The sequence below is a fragment of the Neomonachus schauinslandi genome, chromosome 4 (genome assembly GCF_002201575.2).
Source record: "Neomonachus schauinslandi chromosome 4, ASM220157v2, whole genome shotgun sequence".
NCBI classification, from domain to species: domain Eukaryota; kingdom Metazoa; phylum Chordata; class Mammalia; order Carnivora; family Phocidae; genus Neomonachus; species Neomonachus schauinslandi.
The window spans coordinates 11,788,593-11,801,784 of NC_058406.1; the positions used below are offsets into that span (position 1 = coordinate 11,788,593).

Sequence of the window (13,192 nt, forward strand, 5' to 3'; positions counted from 1 at the left end):
ACCTTTTTTTGGCACTATGGAATCTTTTGTTCAAAAGAAATAAAATACTTATTCACTGACAAATAAAACAGATCATAAAATAGAGCAGTTCTGGTTATGCTGGGGAGGGGAGGGGTGGCACAGTGGGAAGCTGGAGCTCAGCTCACTAGATTCTTCCTTCCCTTTGGCTACCTGTGGAGATCCTTCAGGGTGGAAGCTGATGAGAGAAGAGTGGCTCAGAGAGAGATGAGGGACTCAAGCTGCTGTTGCTGCCTTTGAAGGTGGGGACTATGAGCCACAGAGCACAGAGGCCTCTAAAAGCTGGGAGTGGCCCTCAGCTTACAGCCAACGAGAAAACAGGGACCTTGATTTTGCAATTGTAAGGAACCGAATTCTGCCAACAGCCCGAAGGAACAGAAAATGGATTTCCCCTTAGTCTCCAGAAAGGAACATGGCCTGCTGACACCTCGATTTTAGTCTGATGAAACCTTTACCAGACTTCTAACCTGTACAACTGGGAGATACTAAATCGATGTTGTTTTAAGCCACTAAGTTTGTGGCACTTTGATGTGACAGGAATAGAAAAAATAACAGAGGTACGAATCTCTGTTAATATTTTAACTACATCCCTATCTTGTCATATCACCATTCCAGCCACATTTATGGTGTCTATCCAGCTCTACCAATACTCCTAGAAATTTGTCATCCTCTGATTTGGGGAAAGGAAAGGAATTTCTCAAAAGTTAATCTTCTTGGTATTAGTCTTTTTTTTTTAAAGTAGGCTCCATGCCCAGAGGGGAGCCCAACATGGGGACTGAACTCAAAACCCTGAGATCAAGACCTAAGCTGAAACCAAGAGTCGGATGCTTAACTGACTGAGCTACCCAGGTGCCCCCGGTTATCTTTTTGAATCAGGTACATACCTCATTCTTGTTTGAAAAAGAGATGATAAATTCCAGAGCCACTGAATGATCTGTTTTTAAACCTTCCAAGGATGTGAAAAGCATGTCCCTGAATCAGATCAAGAGTACACTTTCACTTATCAAATACCTAGCTCTCACATAGATACTCACTTATTCAAATCAATTTCATAAGTTTGCATATGAGGTTTATCTCCAGTCTTGTCTGGGTCCCATCGGTAGATGGCAAATTTCTTGATTCGGGGAGCTGCAGCGGCAGCTGTCTGTGCCCCCCGGCAGGCCTGAAATTGAAAAAATTCACAAGAAGGAAAAAAAAAATATTAAAAATGCAAGATAAATCCTTCTGTTTAGCTGGCACTATAAACTACCACACTGGACACAAACCCACCCATTACTGACACACAGTCTTTTTTTTGTTTTGTTTTTTTAAAGATTTAATTAACTAATTTTTAAAAGGTTTTATTTGACAGACAGAGAGAGAGAGAGTAGATAGCGAGAGCAGCAACACAAGCAGGGGGAGTGGGAGAGGAAGAAGCAGACTTTCCGCCTAGCAGGGAGCCTGATGCAGGGCCCAATCCCAGGACCCTGGGATCACGACCCGAGCTGAAGGCAGACGCTTAATGACTGAGCCACCCAGGAGCCCCAAGATTTATTTATTTTAGAGTAGAGTATGTGAGCGCACGGAGCAGGGAGGGGCAGAGGGAGCGTCTAAAGCAGACTCCCTGCTGAACCCAGAGCCCATGGCAAGGCTCCCATCTCACAACCCAGATACCACAAGCTGAGCCGAAATCAAGTTGGGACGCTTAACTGACTGAGCCACCAAGGTGCCTCCTGACACAGTCTTCCCAAGAAAGGCAGTCATTTGATATCCAACAAATACTAAGCACCTAGCACATACCAGATATGGTACTGGGGGCGGGTGAAATAGCACATAATGAAACAAAGTCTTTGCCCTCACAGAATCTACTTTGTATGAGCAAGAGAGAAATTTATTTAATTAAATTAATTTATTTATGATTTTATTTATTTGACAGAAAGAGACACAGTGAGAGAGGGGACAAAAGCAGGGGGAGTGGGAAAGGGAGAAGCAGGCTTCCTGCGGAGCTCGATCCCAGGACCCTGGGATCATGACCTGAGCTGAAGGCAGATGCTTAACGACTGAGCCACCAGGCGCCCCTATAAAAAGATTTTTATTTATTTGACGGAGAGAGAGAGAGAGAGAGCAAGCGCACAAGCAGGGGGAGTGGCAGGCAGAAGAAGAAGGAGAAGCAGGCTCCCCGCTGAGCAAGGAGCCTGATCCGGGGCTTGATCCCAGGACCCTGGAATCATGACCTGAGCCGAAGGCAGATGCTCAACTGACCGAGCCACCCGGGCGCCCCAGCAAGAGAAATTAAATATTCATAATAAAGTATAAAGAGGGAAGAACCCAACAGAGACTTACACTAGTACAAGAGATCAGGGAAGGCCCCATAAAGGATATTCAAGCTGTGGCTTGGTAAGTAGGGATCAGGGGAAGGAGTAGGGATGTATAAACTGAGGGGACAACATGTGTGGAGGCCCAGATCGGGGAGAGCACAGTGCATCTGGGAGAACCGAGAGAAGTCCAGTATGAGTGAGGGAGGCTTGAGTAAGGATGGAAGTGGAAGATGTGAGCAAGTCAAGATTTCGATTTTATCCTAAGAGCAATGAGAGGCTATCACAAATTATCAGGTGGGAGACACAATCATTCTTTATTTTTGAGAAGAATATCACTGGCTTGAAGGAAGAACTGTCAGACAACATGTGGAGAAACCAGTAGAAAGCTACTGTAGTTGTCATAACGAGATGCTGGTGCTTTTAGATTAGGTGTCTTAGTCAGCCCGGGCTGCTGTAACAAGACACCAAAGACTGGGTGGCTTAAACGACATGTTTCTCACAGTTCTGGAGGCTAGGAAGTCCAAGATCAAGGTGTCAGGCAGACTTGGTATCTGGTGAGGACCCTCTTCTTGGTTTACAGATAGCTGCTTTCTTGCTGTGCCCTCATGTGGCAGAGAGAGAGATCTTGTGTCTTTTCTTCTTTTTGTAAGGGCGCCAAGCCCATCCTAAAGGCCCCACCCTCCTGACCTCATCATCTAACCCTAATTCCCTCTCACAGGCTCCACCTTCAAGCACCATCACAATGGGGGCTGGGATTTCCACGTATGAATTCTGGGGGAACACAAACATTCAGTTCACAGCACTATAGCAGGAAAGAAGAGACTACATTTAGGGAACTAACAAACAGCTGAGTCCTGTTCTCGAGGAATATTCTATTCCAGCTCCTGGATATTCCGTCTCTGCCAGCTCACACCGTTGAGCCCAGAACCCCCGGGTGCCACTGCAGGGCTGCTACGAGAGGGACGGTAAGGAGGTTTGGCCTCTGATTCCTTCCCTCCTTCACCGGAACAGCTTCCCCCTAAGAACAGATTTGCAAAAAGGGTGCTATTGCTCAAAAGTTTCATATTTGAATTCATACTCATTTTTAAAGCCACTATTTATATGAGCTGATGAGAGGAGCCACAACTGGAACCCAAGTCTGCCTGACGCCAGAACCCATGTTCCTAAAACACTGTACTATCCTATTTATTTTTGAATATTTGCAGGTCTCTTCTTGGTTCTGTCTTCTTTTTATGTCTTAAATTCCTTGAGGGCATGTGTATTAGAGTTCTCCTGAGAAACAGAATCAGCAATGTGTATATTTATACATACATATACATGTATACATACATATGAAAAATACATACATACATATATATATTTATAAAAAGAGATTTATTATAAGGAATTGGCTCATGACTATGGAGGATAGCAAGCCCCAAGAGCTGCAGTTGGCAAGCTGGAGACCCAGGAGAGCCAATGATGTAAATCCAGCCCAAGCCTGAAGGCCCATGAGCCAGGAGAGCCGATGATGTGGTTCTAGATCAAAGGCCAGCAGGCTTAAAACCCAAGAGTTGATGTTCAGTTTGAAAGCAGTCAGGCAGGAGGAATTCCTTCTTATTTGAGGAAGAGGAGCCTTTTGTTCTACTTATGCCCTCAGCTGATTGGATAAGGCCCACCCACATTACTTGGTTTATTTATTTAAAAGGATTTTATTTATTTGAGAGAGAGAGTGCAAGCGAGAGAGCAAAAGTAGAAGGAGCAGCAGAGGCAGAGGGAGAAGCAGGCTCCCCATTGAGCAGGGAGCCCGATGCGGGGCTCGATCCCAGGACCCTGGTATCATGACCTGAGCTGAAGGCAGTTGCTTAACTGACTGAGCCACCCAAGCGCCCTGGTCTATTGATTTAAACGTTAAACTCATCCAAAAACACCGTCACAGAAATACCCAGAGTGTCGGACCAACTACCTGGGCACCCTGTGGCCCAGTTGACACATAAAATTAACCACTCACAGCACGGAACAGGTTACATTTTACATCTCCCAGTGTACCTGGTCCAGGCCTTTGCACACAGCAGTTCAATTTATGGTTAGGAAAAATTGAAGAAAAATGCAAAAAATTATACTGGAATTTAAAATAAAATAAAATTTAAAAAGGGAAAAAAGAAAAAAGCAAAACTTGAGCATTAGATTAACACAAACATGCTGTCCCCATCCCACAGCCCTTGAAACTCTTCCATCCAGGAGGAGGACACCAGGCGGAGGCCACACCAAGTCTCCTGGGCCCCATCCGAGGGGCAGAGTGGGCGTCCTGTCAGTCCAAACAGCAACTAGCAGCTGAGCCCCCAGTTTGTATGCAGACACATGCAGACTATCTTCCAGGCCAGCTAGTTCTCTTATAAACTGGTAAAAAAAGATGAAAAACTGGGAAGGTTAATTGTGTAACTACAAGAAATGTGATGGTCATAATTGCTGGCAAAAAGTGTCCTGAATTAATATTATGCAGCCATCAAAAGGAATGAGATCTTGCCATTTGCAACGACATGGATGGAACTGGAGGGTGTTATGCTGAGCGAAATAAGTCAATCAGAGAAAGACATGTATCATATGACCTCACTGATATGAGGAATTCTTAATCTCAGGAAACAAACTGAGGGTTGCTGGAGTGGGGGGTGGGGTGGGAGGGATGGGGTGACTGGGTGATAGACACTGGGGAGGATATGTGCTATGGTGAGCGCTGTGAATTGTGCAAGACTGTTGAATCACAGATCTGTACCTCTGAAACAAAGAATGCAATATATGTTAAGAAAAAAAAAAAAAGATAGCAAGAGGGGAAGAATGAAGGGGGGGAATCGGAGTGGGAGATGAACCATGAGACACGATGGACTCTGAAAAACAAACTGAGGGTTCTAGAGGGGAGGGGGGTGGGAGGATGGGTTAGCCTGGTGATGGGTATTAAAGAGGGCACGTTCTGCATGGAGCACTGGGTGCTATGCACAGACAATGAATCATGGAACACTACATCAAAAACTAATGAAGTAATGTATGGTGATTAACATAACAATAAAAAGGAAAAAAAAAGTGTCCTGTATTAAGTGAGGCTGAAAATATAAACATCAGATCTCAGTATGAGAAAAGGAAACAGACAGAAGGTGAGAATGAAGGTGAAGTGTTATTTTCTTTTATTACCAATCTGGCTAGGATCAGCAGTAAAAGGAACATCTTCCATCAGGGACTCCCATCTTTTTTTTTTTTAAGGAATTAAAGGCAGGATTCTATTCTATTCCATTCTGTTTTATTTATTTTTAAGCTCTACGTGGGGCTTGAATTCATGACTTGGACAGCAAGAGTCGCTCCCTCTAGCGACTGAGCCAGGCTGGCACCCCCTAGGAACTCCATTTTGTAAAACAGCAGGAACATTTGGTTAACGCCACCTTGTGGCGTTTAAGACAAAGTGGACGAAGTGAAAAGATCACTGAAGATATTTGCTCCAGCAGCCTTCCGCTTGCTAACTGTTTTGGTTAGATTTAATGAGGTATAATTATGGATGATTTAATGAGGTATAATTCATTACAATAAAATTCACCAATTTTAAGTGTATAGCTTGATGAGTTTTAACAAAGAAGTGTAACTCCTACCATAATTATGACAGAACATTTCCATCTAGAAAGTTCTCTAGTGTTCCTAAATTTACAATCAGTGCCCTCTCCCTAACCCTTGTAACTGCTGTGCTTTCTATCACTACAGATTTGCCTTTTACAGAATTTCATATAAATGCAATCGGACTTGGGTCTAGCTTCTTTCTCTTGACATAATGCTTCTGGGATTCATTCACAGTGTTGTATATATCCAGAGTTTGTTGCTTTTTAAAAAAATTAAACTTTTCATTTTGAGATACCGGATCACATGCATTTATAAGAAATAATAATGAGATCTCTCATATCCTTTACTCAATTTCCCCCTGTGAAAACACTGTCCAAAACTACAGCACAATCCCACAACCAGAACATCAACACTGGTACAGTCAAGACACAGAGCATACCCATCCCCACAAAGACCCCCCGTATTGCTCTTATCAAAGCCACACCCCACCCCTCATGCCTCCCTCCCTTCCTAGCCATCACTAATCCATCTCTATTCCCATAATTTTGTCATTTCAAGAATGCTATATATAAATGGGATCATCTAGTATGTAACCTTTTGGGATTGGCTTTTCTTTATTCAGCATAATTCTCTGGAGGTTCATCCAAGTAGTGTTTCTTTTTACTACTGAGTAGCGTTTCATGGTATGATGGACTCCAGCTTGTGTAGCCATTCTCCCACTGAAGGACATCTGGGTTGTTTCCCGTTTTTGGCTACAATGAAGTTACAATGAATATTTGTGAACATGTTTCCATTTCTCTGGGATAAATGCCCAGGAAGGTAACTGCTGGGTTGTGTGACAGTTGGGTGGGTGGCTGCCTTGCCTGTGGTAGATGCTAGAAGAAAGAGGGACAAAATGCCTTTAAAACATAACTCCTTCAATTTTTTTTTTTTGGCCAAAACATTAGTAAAGCTTGGACTTTCAAAAGAACCTGGGACTTTGGAGTTGCCAACTCTAGTTCCATGGTTGTGAAGGCTGCTTTAATAGTTCTGCCAGAGGGCAAAAGGCATCCAGTCCCAGGAAGCTCGGTCTCACTCCCACAAAGGCTTATTGAAGGTGAACGGCCACCACCTGCCACAGGTCCTCACCTTAACACCTCTTCCTAAGACCTATGTCTGCTTCATAGGCACTCTACAAAAACACAAAGGTCTACACTTGCTCATGCAGATCTCCCCAAATGTGATTAGGTTTTTCACAGATCATTTAAATTCTTATCCTACGAATGATGTGAGACAAAACAATGCAGGGGTGCATCACAACAGAGTACTATAAGGCAATGAGCCCTAACATAAGTTTTGGGGTACCCCAAAGTGTTACTAATTTTTTCTAAACAACTAATTTAAATTCATTTTGTATATTTTATACAACACTTGGTGGGGTGGGGGGTGGGGTGGGATGCTTCCTAACAGGAAGCAGGAGAGAAGATATGGAAATCAAAATTACCAGAAGAGGCTGTGGTTCTAAGTGAAGGAGTGGTTCACTTGAGGGCTGCACTAAGGGTTAATCCAGAAGAATATGGCAGCTGCGATAAGAACAAATAAATTTGTGCAATAGAGAAATCTAAAAATTTGTTACACAGGTGTCCCAGTAGAAGTAAAAACCAAAAAACCAAAAAACCAAAAACAAAAACAAAACTTCCATTCACTGAGCCCTTACCATGTGTGAAATGCTGTACTAAATTGTCTCTAATCTTTACAACATCTCCACAACGGGAAATTTTATTATTCTCAGTTAAAAAACGAAAGTAAAAATCATACAACAAAAGAGCCAGGATTCAAACACGGGTCATTTGACTGCAAAGTTCAACGCTTTACTCATTCTGTCTGTAGCAAAAATGCAAATCCAAAACAGAACAGCACAAAAAGATAATTCCTTTTCACAAACAAACCTAAGAACACTCAACTCATACAATTAGCAAGATCTTAGGTAGTAGCTAGCCCAGACCTATTCATTTGTTTATTTGTTCAATAAATATTACAGAGTGGCTTCTATGTTCCAGGGACTGTTCTAGGCCCCTGGAGATCAAGGGCAAAATACATGTACATTCTGATCCTTGTGGAGCTTACAGTGGCTGGAGGCACACACAAATAACATCGATAGTATGTGGGCCCAAGGGATAAGTGCAATGGGCGGGGGGAGGACAATAAAAAGGAGGGGTGGGGGTCCTGGCTATAATTCTACAATTCTAAATGGGGTGGCCAGGGAAGACTTCACTGAAAAGGTTGACAGTTGAGCAAGACCCGAAGGAGGTGAGCGAGCAAGCCATGCCTGTATCTAGGGAAAGAGCAAACTGGGCAGAGGGGACACTCAGCACAAATCTTGAGGTGGACACGTGTTTGAGGAGCAACAAGGTGGTAAATGTTGTTGAGAATGGAGTGAGTGAGTGAGACAGGAATGGGGAAGGAAATTAGGAAGTTACCAGGAGAGCCAGACCACATAGGACCTTGTAAGGTTTTTTTTGTTCTGTTTTGTTTCTCTATGCCCAACATGGGGTTTGAATTCATGACGCTGAGATCAAGAGCCACACGCTCTACTGACTGAGCCAGCCAGGCACCCCTAGCAAATTTCTTTAAATGTACTCGATGGAGGTTGTGTATTTGAGATTCAAACTTTGGAGAATACTCTTTCTTTTTTTTAAGATTTTAAAAAATTATTTATTCATTTGAGACAGAGAGATACAGAGAGAGAGAGAGAGAGAGAGAGAATGAGCAGGGGGAGAGGCAGAGGGAGAGGGAGAAGCAGGCTCCCCGCTGGGCCAGGAGCCTGACGTGGACTCGATCCCAGGACCCCGGGATCATGACCCGAGCCGAAGGCAGACGCCCAACCATCTGAGGCGCCCCCCCCCCTTTTTTAAAGGAGAAAGAGAGAGAGAATGTGCAGAGAGGAGCAGAGGGGAGAGAACCTCAAGCAGACTCAATGCTGAGTGCAGAGCCCCACGTGGGGCTTAAACCAAGAGTCCAACGCTCAACTGCTTGAGCCACCCAGGTGCTCCCCCCTTTTTTTAATTAAGTAAGCTCTAAGTCCAATGTGGGGCCTTGAACTCATGACCCTGAGATCAAGAGTTGCATGCTCTACCAACTAAGCCAGCCAGGTGCCCCGGCCTTGTTATTTCTTTAGGAAAGTTTCCTTAAGGAGCAGGCTTGGAGCTCAATAGAACAGACACAAATTTGGAGGTAGGAAAGAAAGATGTGGAAATGGAGAGGAGGAAGGCAAAGGAGTCTGTATAAACCTGAGTAAAACGGAAAGTGCAGGCTTGTTTCTGAAATGTGTTAGTGGCACTGGTTTAAATCCAAGCTCTACCACTTAGTAGCTGTGTTTCTTTGGCAAATTACTTAACCTCTCTGATTCTATCTCCTCTTTTGTATAAAGAGGAGGAAATATTAATGTCTACCTCATAAGATTAAACTGGAGGGTCAAGCGACTAGCATAGCCCAGAAAATAATTCTGCTTTTCAACACTGGCAATATTATCAGTTTCTCTATTATTCTGATTGGCAGACAGGTATCCTAAGACCTGCCAGTGCTAAGAGCAATGAGATACATAAATGAGAGAAGGCGGTACTTGCCCTAACGTTGTTCACAGCCTAGACGAATAAGGCAATACAATCAATTAATACCTTATAGCTAAACACTATAGGCAAGAACTATGGTTCACTGGTGCAGACTAATGCATAAAAGGAATTCAGAAGAGAAATCCTACCATATCTTAGAGTCCTAGGAACCTGAATATTACCTACTGATAATATACCAAGTTTATTACTGGATTCTTTTTTTTTTTTTTTTTAAGATTTATTTATTTGACAGAGAGAGAGCATGCACATGCGAGCACAAGCAGGGGGAGTAGCAGGCAGAGGGAGAGGGAGAAGCAGACTCCCCGCTAAGCAGGGAGCCTGATGCTGTGGGGCTCCATCCCAGGACCCTGGGATCTTGACCTGAGCTGAAGGCAGACACTTAGCGACTGAGCCACCCAGGAGCCCCTCATTATTGGATTCTTTTGAGGTGGCTTTTACGGGAATGAATGCAGATTCCTAAGAGGTGGAGAGGAGGGACTCTTCTATTTCTCTGCCCTCAGGAAACCCTGCAACAGCCTCACCTGGAATTACGAAACTGACCTATGAAACTAGCCTTCTCCTCACCTCATTCATGGAAGAGAAGAGGGACCTGAGCTTTAGAACTCACTCTCATTGGTGGGGCTCTCACAACTTAATTGCTTGCTCAGCAACTATAAAAGGAACTGGTAAACAAGGTCATTATTAGTCATCAATTTAATGCTCAGACGACACCAACCTGAGGCTCTGGTAGGCAGTCCTTCTTCCCTGTCTCCCCGTTTCAGAAAGACTATAAAATGACTTGTCCGAGTTCACATATAGCATATTGGAAAGAGCTAGTACCAGAAGACAGGCCATACACACTGTGTTGCAGGGCCAGAGCAGTATTTTTTTTTTTTTAAGATTTTATTTATTTATTTGAGAGAGAGAGAATGAGAGAGAGCACATGAGAGGGGGGAGGGTCAGAGGGAGAAGCAGACTCCCTGCTGAGCAGGGAGCCCCATGCGGGACTCGATCCAGGGACTCCAGGACCATGACCTGAGCCGAAGGCAGTCGCTTAACCAACTGAGCCACCCAGGCGCCCCAGAGCAGTATTTAGAATGAGAGATATTCTCATGTAGGCGCAAGAAGGGGAGAGGAACTAATTCTTGGTTCATCAGTGCCCAGATCTGTGCTAGGAGTTTTTCTCATACTATGTTCAAAAACTGGATTTAGGTCCTGTATTTTCCAGTTCTTGGCCATGATATTTTGAACAAGTAAAATTTTCTTTCCCGGGCCTCAGTTTTCAAACTTCTAAAAAGGAGGTAAGAACTGCTATTCACCCACCTTGCAGGGGTTGTTGAGGAGCCCAGAGGAGGAAACAGATTTGAAAGGGATTTGTAAGTCCCTTATGTGTGCAATGGCAATTTCCCTTCCCCTTACAAAAATTCCCATTTACAATATAGATTAGAAGTGTGTGGTTTCCTGAAAATACAAGGGGGGTGTGGGGAAACGTATCACCGCACACTGAGTAATATAAACAAATACATAAGGGCAGCGCCAAGCTCTGTACCTACGAGATCCGTGCCAAAACTCTGCGCTCCGTATTGCTGTACGCCCCTTACGGACAGGGACACTAAGAGGATGACACTGCTGTAAGGCACCCAATCTTTCCCGCAAACCCCCCACTAGGGGAAGGGTCCAGATCCTTCAGGAGACAGAGTGATCTGCCTCCGTTTCTCCCTTCCCCTGCTCTTCCCTTCCCAATCCCGGTCCAGCCCGTTTACTGAGCCCTCAACCTTGCATCCTGGAGGAGACCTCGCCTCCCAGTTCCCATCCCTCTCACTCCCGCAGGTATGTCTCTTCCACAGGGGCTAGTTTGAAGACAGAGAAAGGGCTTGGAGCCCAAAGGTTTGGATTCGAATTCTGCTTCCAACAGTGTTACTCGCTTGCCATGTGACCTTGGGCAACTCGAGACCCCTCTCTGAACTTTTCTTTCTTATCTTAAAAAAAAAAGTCGTCTCCGCCCTGATAACCTCCCAAGCTGCGGCGAGGGGCAGAAAGATAACGGACAGGGATGCTCCAGGCCCAGACCCGAGCACTACGCAGTGGGAGCGGGTCCTCCCCTTCCCTGAGGCCTTGCGCTGTGCTCTCTCGGCCTCCTCCACGGCCCCCTCAGCAACAGGCCGCCTCCATCACTCTTCTGCCTGCCCGCTCCCTCCCGCCCCGCACCTCACCTGCAGGCAGGCTCCGCCAAGGGTTGCAACCGGGAACCGGCGTTTCAAGGAGACTCCGACCACCGCCGCCATCTTGGCTTCTGACGTCGCGCCCCACCCCTTAACCCCGAGGTCGCTTTCCGCCGTCGTCCCGCCCAGCACCGCGGCGCCGAGCCGGCGTCCACCCAGGACCCGCTAGCCGCGTTGGAGCCGCCGAGTGGGAGGCGGTTCCGGTTTCCCGAGTGGGCGGAGGGAAGGCGGAGAAAGCCAACCCAAGCGTGCGCAGTTGCGGCGTGCGCGGCGCATGCCCAATTGGCCTCCCGCCTTCCTAAGGTGACCTTCCCAGAAGGGGGCGGAGTCTGAGAAGGAGGGCGTTGGAAGGACCGAGGCTTAGATGATGGGGAGGGAGGAGCCATCCGATCTGAGTCCAGTGCCTATCTTAGACCCCTTTCTTCCTGAAAATTTGTCAGTAGTATCACTCATCTCTTAGTGATGAATTTAGTGGCTTTAGTCAGACAGTTGTCAGACACTGCGGTTTGCCCGAGACTGTCCTGGTTTCAGCACGGAGAGTCCTGCATCCCGAGAAACTCCTCGGTTGGTGAAGGAACGGAGGGGATGTCAAAGATGATGGGTCATCCATCCACCCACCCACCCACCCATCCATCCATCCATCCACCCACTCACCCACCCACCCACCCACTCCCTCATCCATCCATCCACCCACTCACCCACCCACCCACCCACTCCCTCATCCATCCATCCATCCACTCACCCATCCATCCACCCACTCATCCATCCATCCATTCATCCATCCATCCAAAGATACACCAGCAGCACTGCTCTGTACTGGGCGCTGGGCAGCTGTAGTGAGTGAGCAAGCCAGGTACAGTACCTGCCCTCACCGGGTTTACTGTCAGCTAGGCGGGCAACCAGGCACTCACACCTCAGCGAGCTCTGCTCTGTAAAATAGTGGGGAGAGGGGAGCCAGCCCTTGGTGGCTTACTTAGCCATATAGCACCAGAAACCATTGCTTGAGCACCTGCAATATGCCTGGCATTGGGCTTCATCATCTCACTTAAGCCCCCCTAGCAGTCTTGTGCGAGAAGTCTGTGTGTGTCCGTCTTCAGTTTAGTCCTCTCAGCTGCTTTCCCTGACCTCTCCGTGGCTCATCTGGGGGCCTGCCTCCTTCTGGGGGCTTGATTACCTCAGTCCTCCAGGTTGCTTGGTCTCTTGGGTCACCTCTGGCAAAGTTTATGTAGGCGGTTGGCTTTGCAGGTACCCGTGTTTGTCAGGAATGGCGTTTTCCCTTCCCTGCCTGCTTGTTTCTGACATATGAAGGGCACCTTTTAACAGTCTTTGGTTTTCTCACAGATCATTTAGATGTGACTGGGGAAATTGAGAAGGCCAGACAAATTGGTTTGTTGGGGCTAAGTTTCTGGAGCCCTGGGCTGGAACCTGGCTACATTGCTCTGTGGCCTCATTAAAGGAGGGGTGTAGTGAGGCCACAAGAAACAGC

General features: G+C 46.1%; 1 protein-coding gene across 2 annotated transcripts in view; it reads right to left on the minus strand.

The window, feature by feature from the left end:
* Positions 1-11,964, minus strand: part of SDHB (succinate dehydrogenase complex iron sulfur subunit B) — a 28,277-nt gene extending 16,313 nt beyond the window's left edge. Inside the window, exons 1-2 of one of the 2 annotated variants that reach the window (XM_044914392.1) lie at positions 11,698-11,964; positions 1,053-1,180 (exon numbers count right to left, since the gene is read on the minus strand). In XM_044914392.1, the coding sequence (XP_044770327.1) occupies positions 1,053-1,180; positions 11,698-11,769 (200 nt within the window). In that variant the 5' untranslated portion in view covers positions 11,770-11,964. The remainder of the gene's footprint in view (positions 1-1,052; positions 1,181-11,697) is intronic. The other variant, XM_021684070.1, reaches the window with a different exon arrangement.
* Between the last annotated feature and the right edge of the window lie 1,228 nt (positions 11,965-13,192).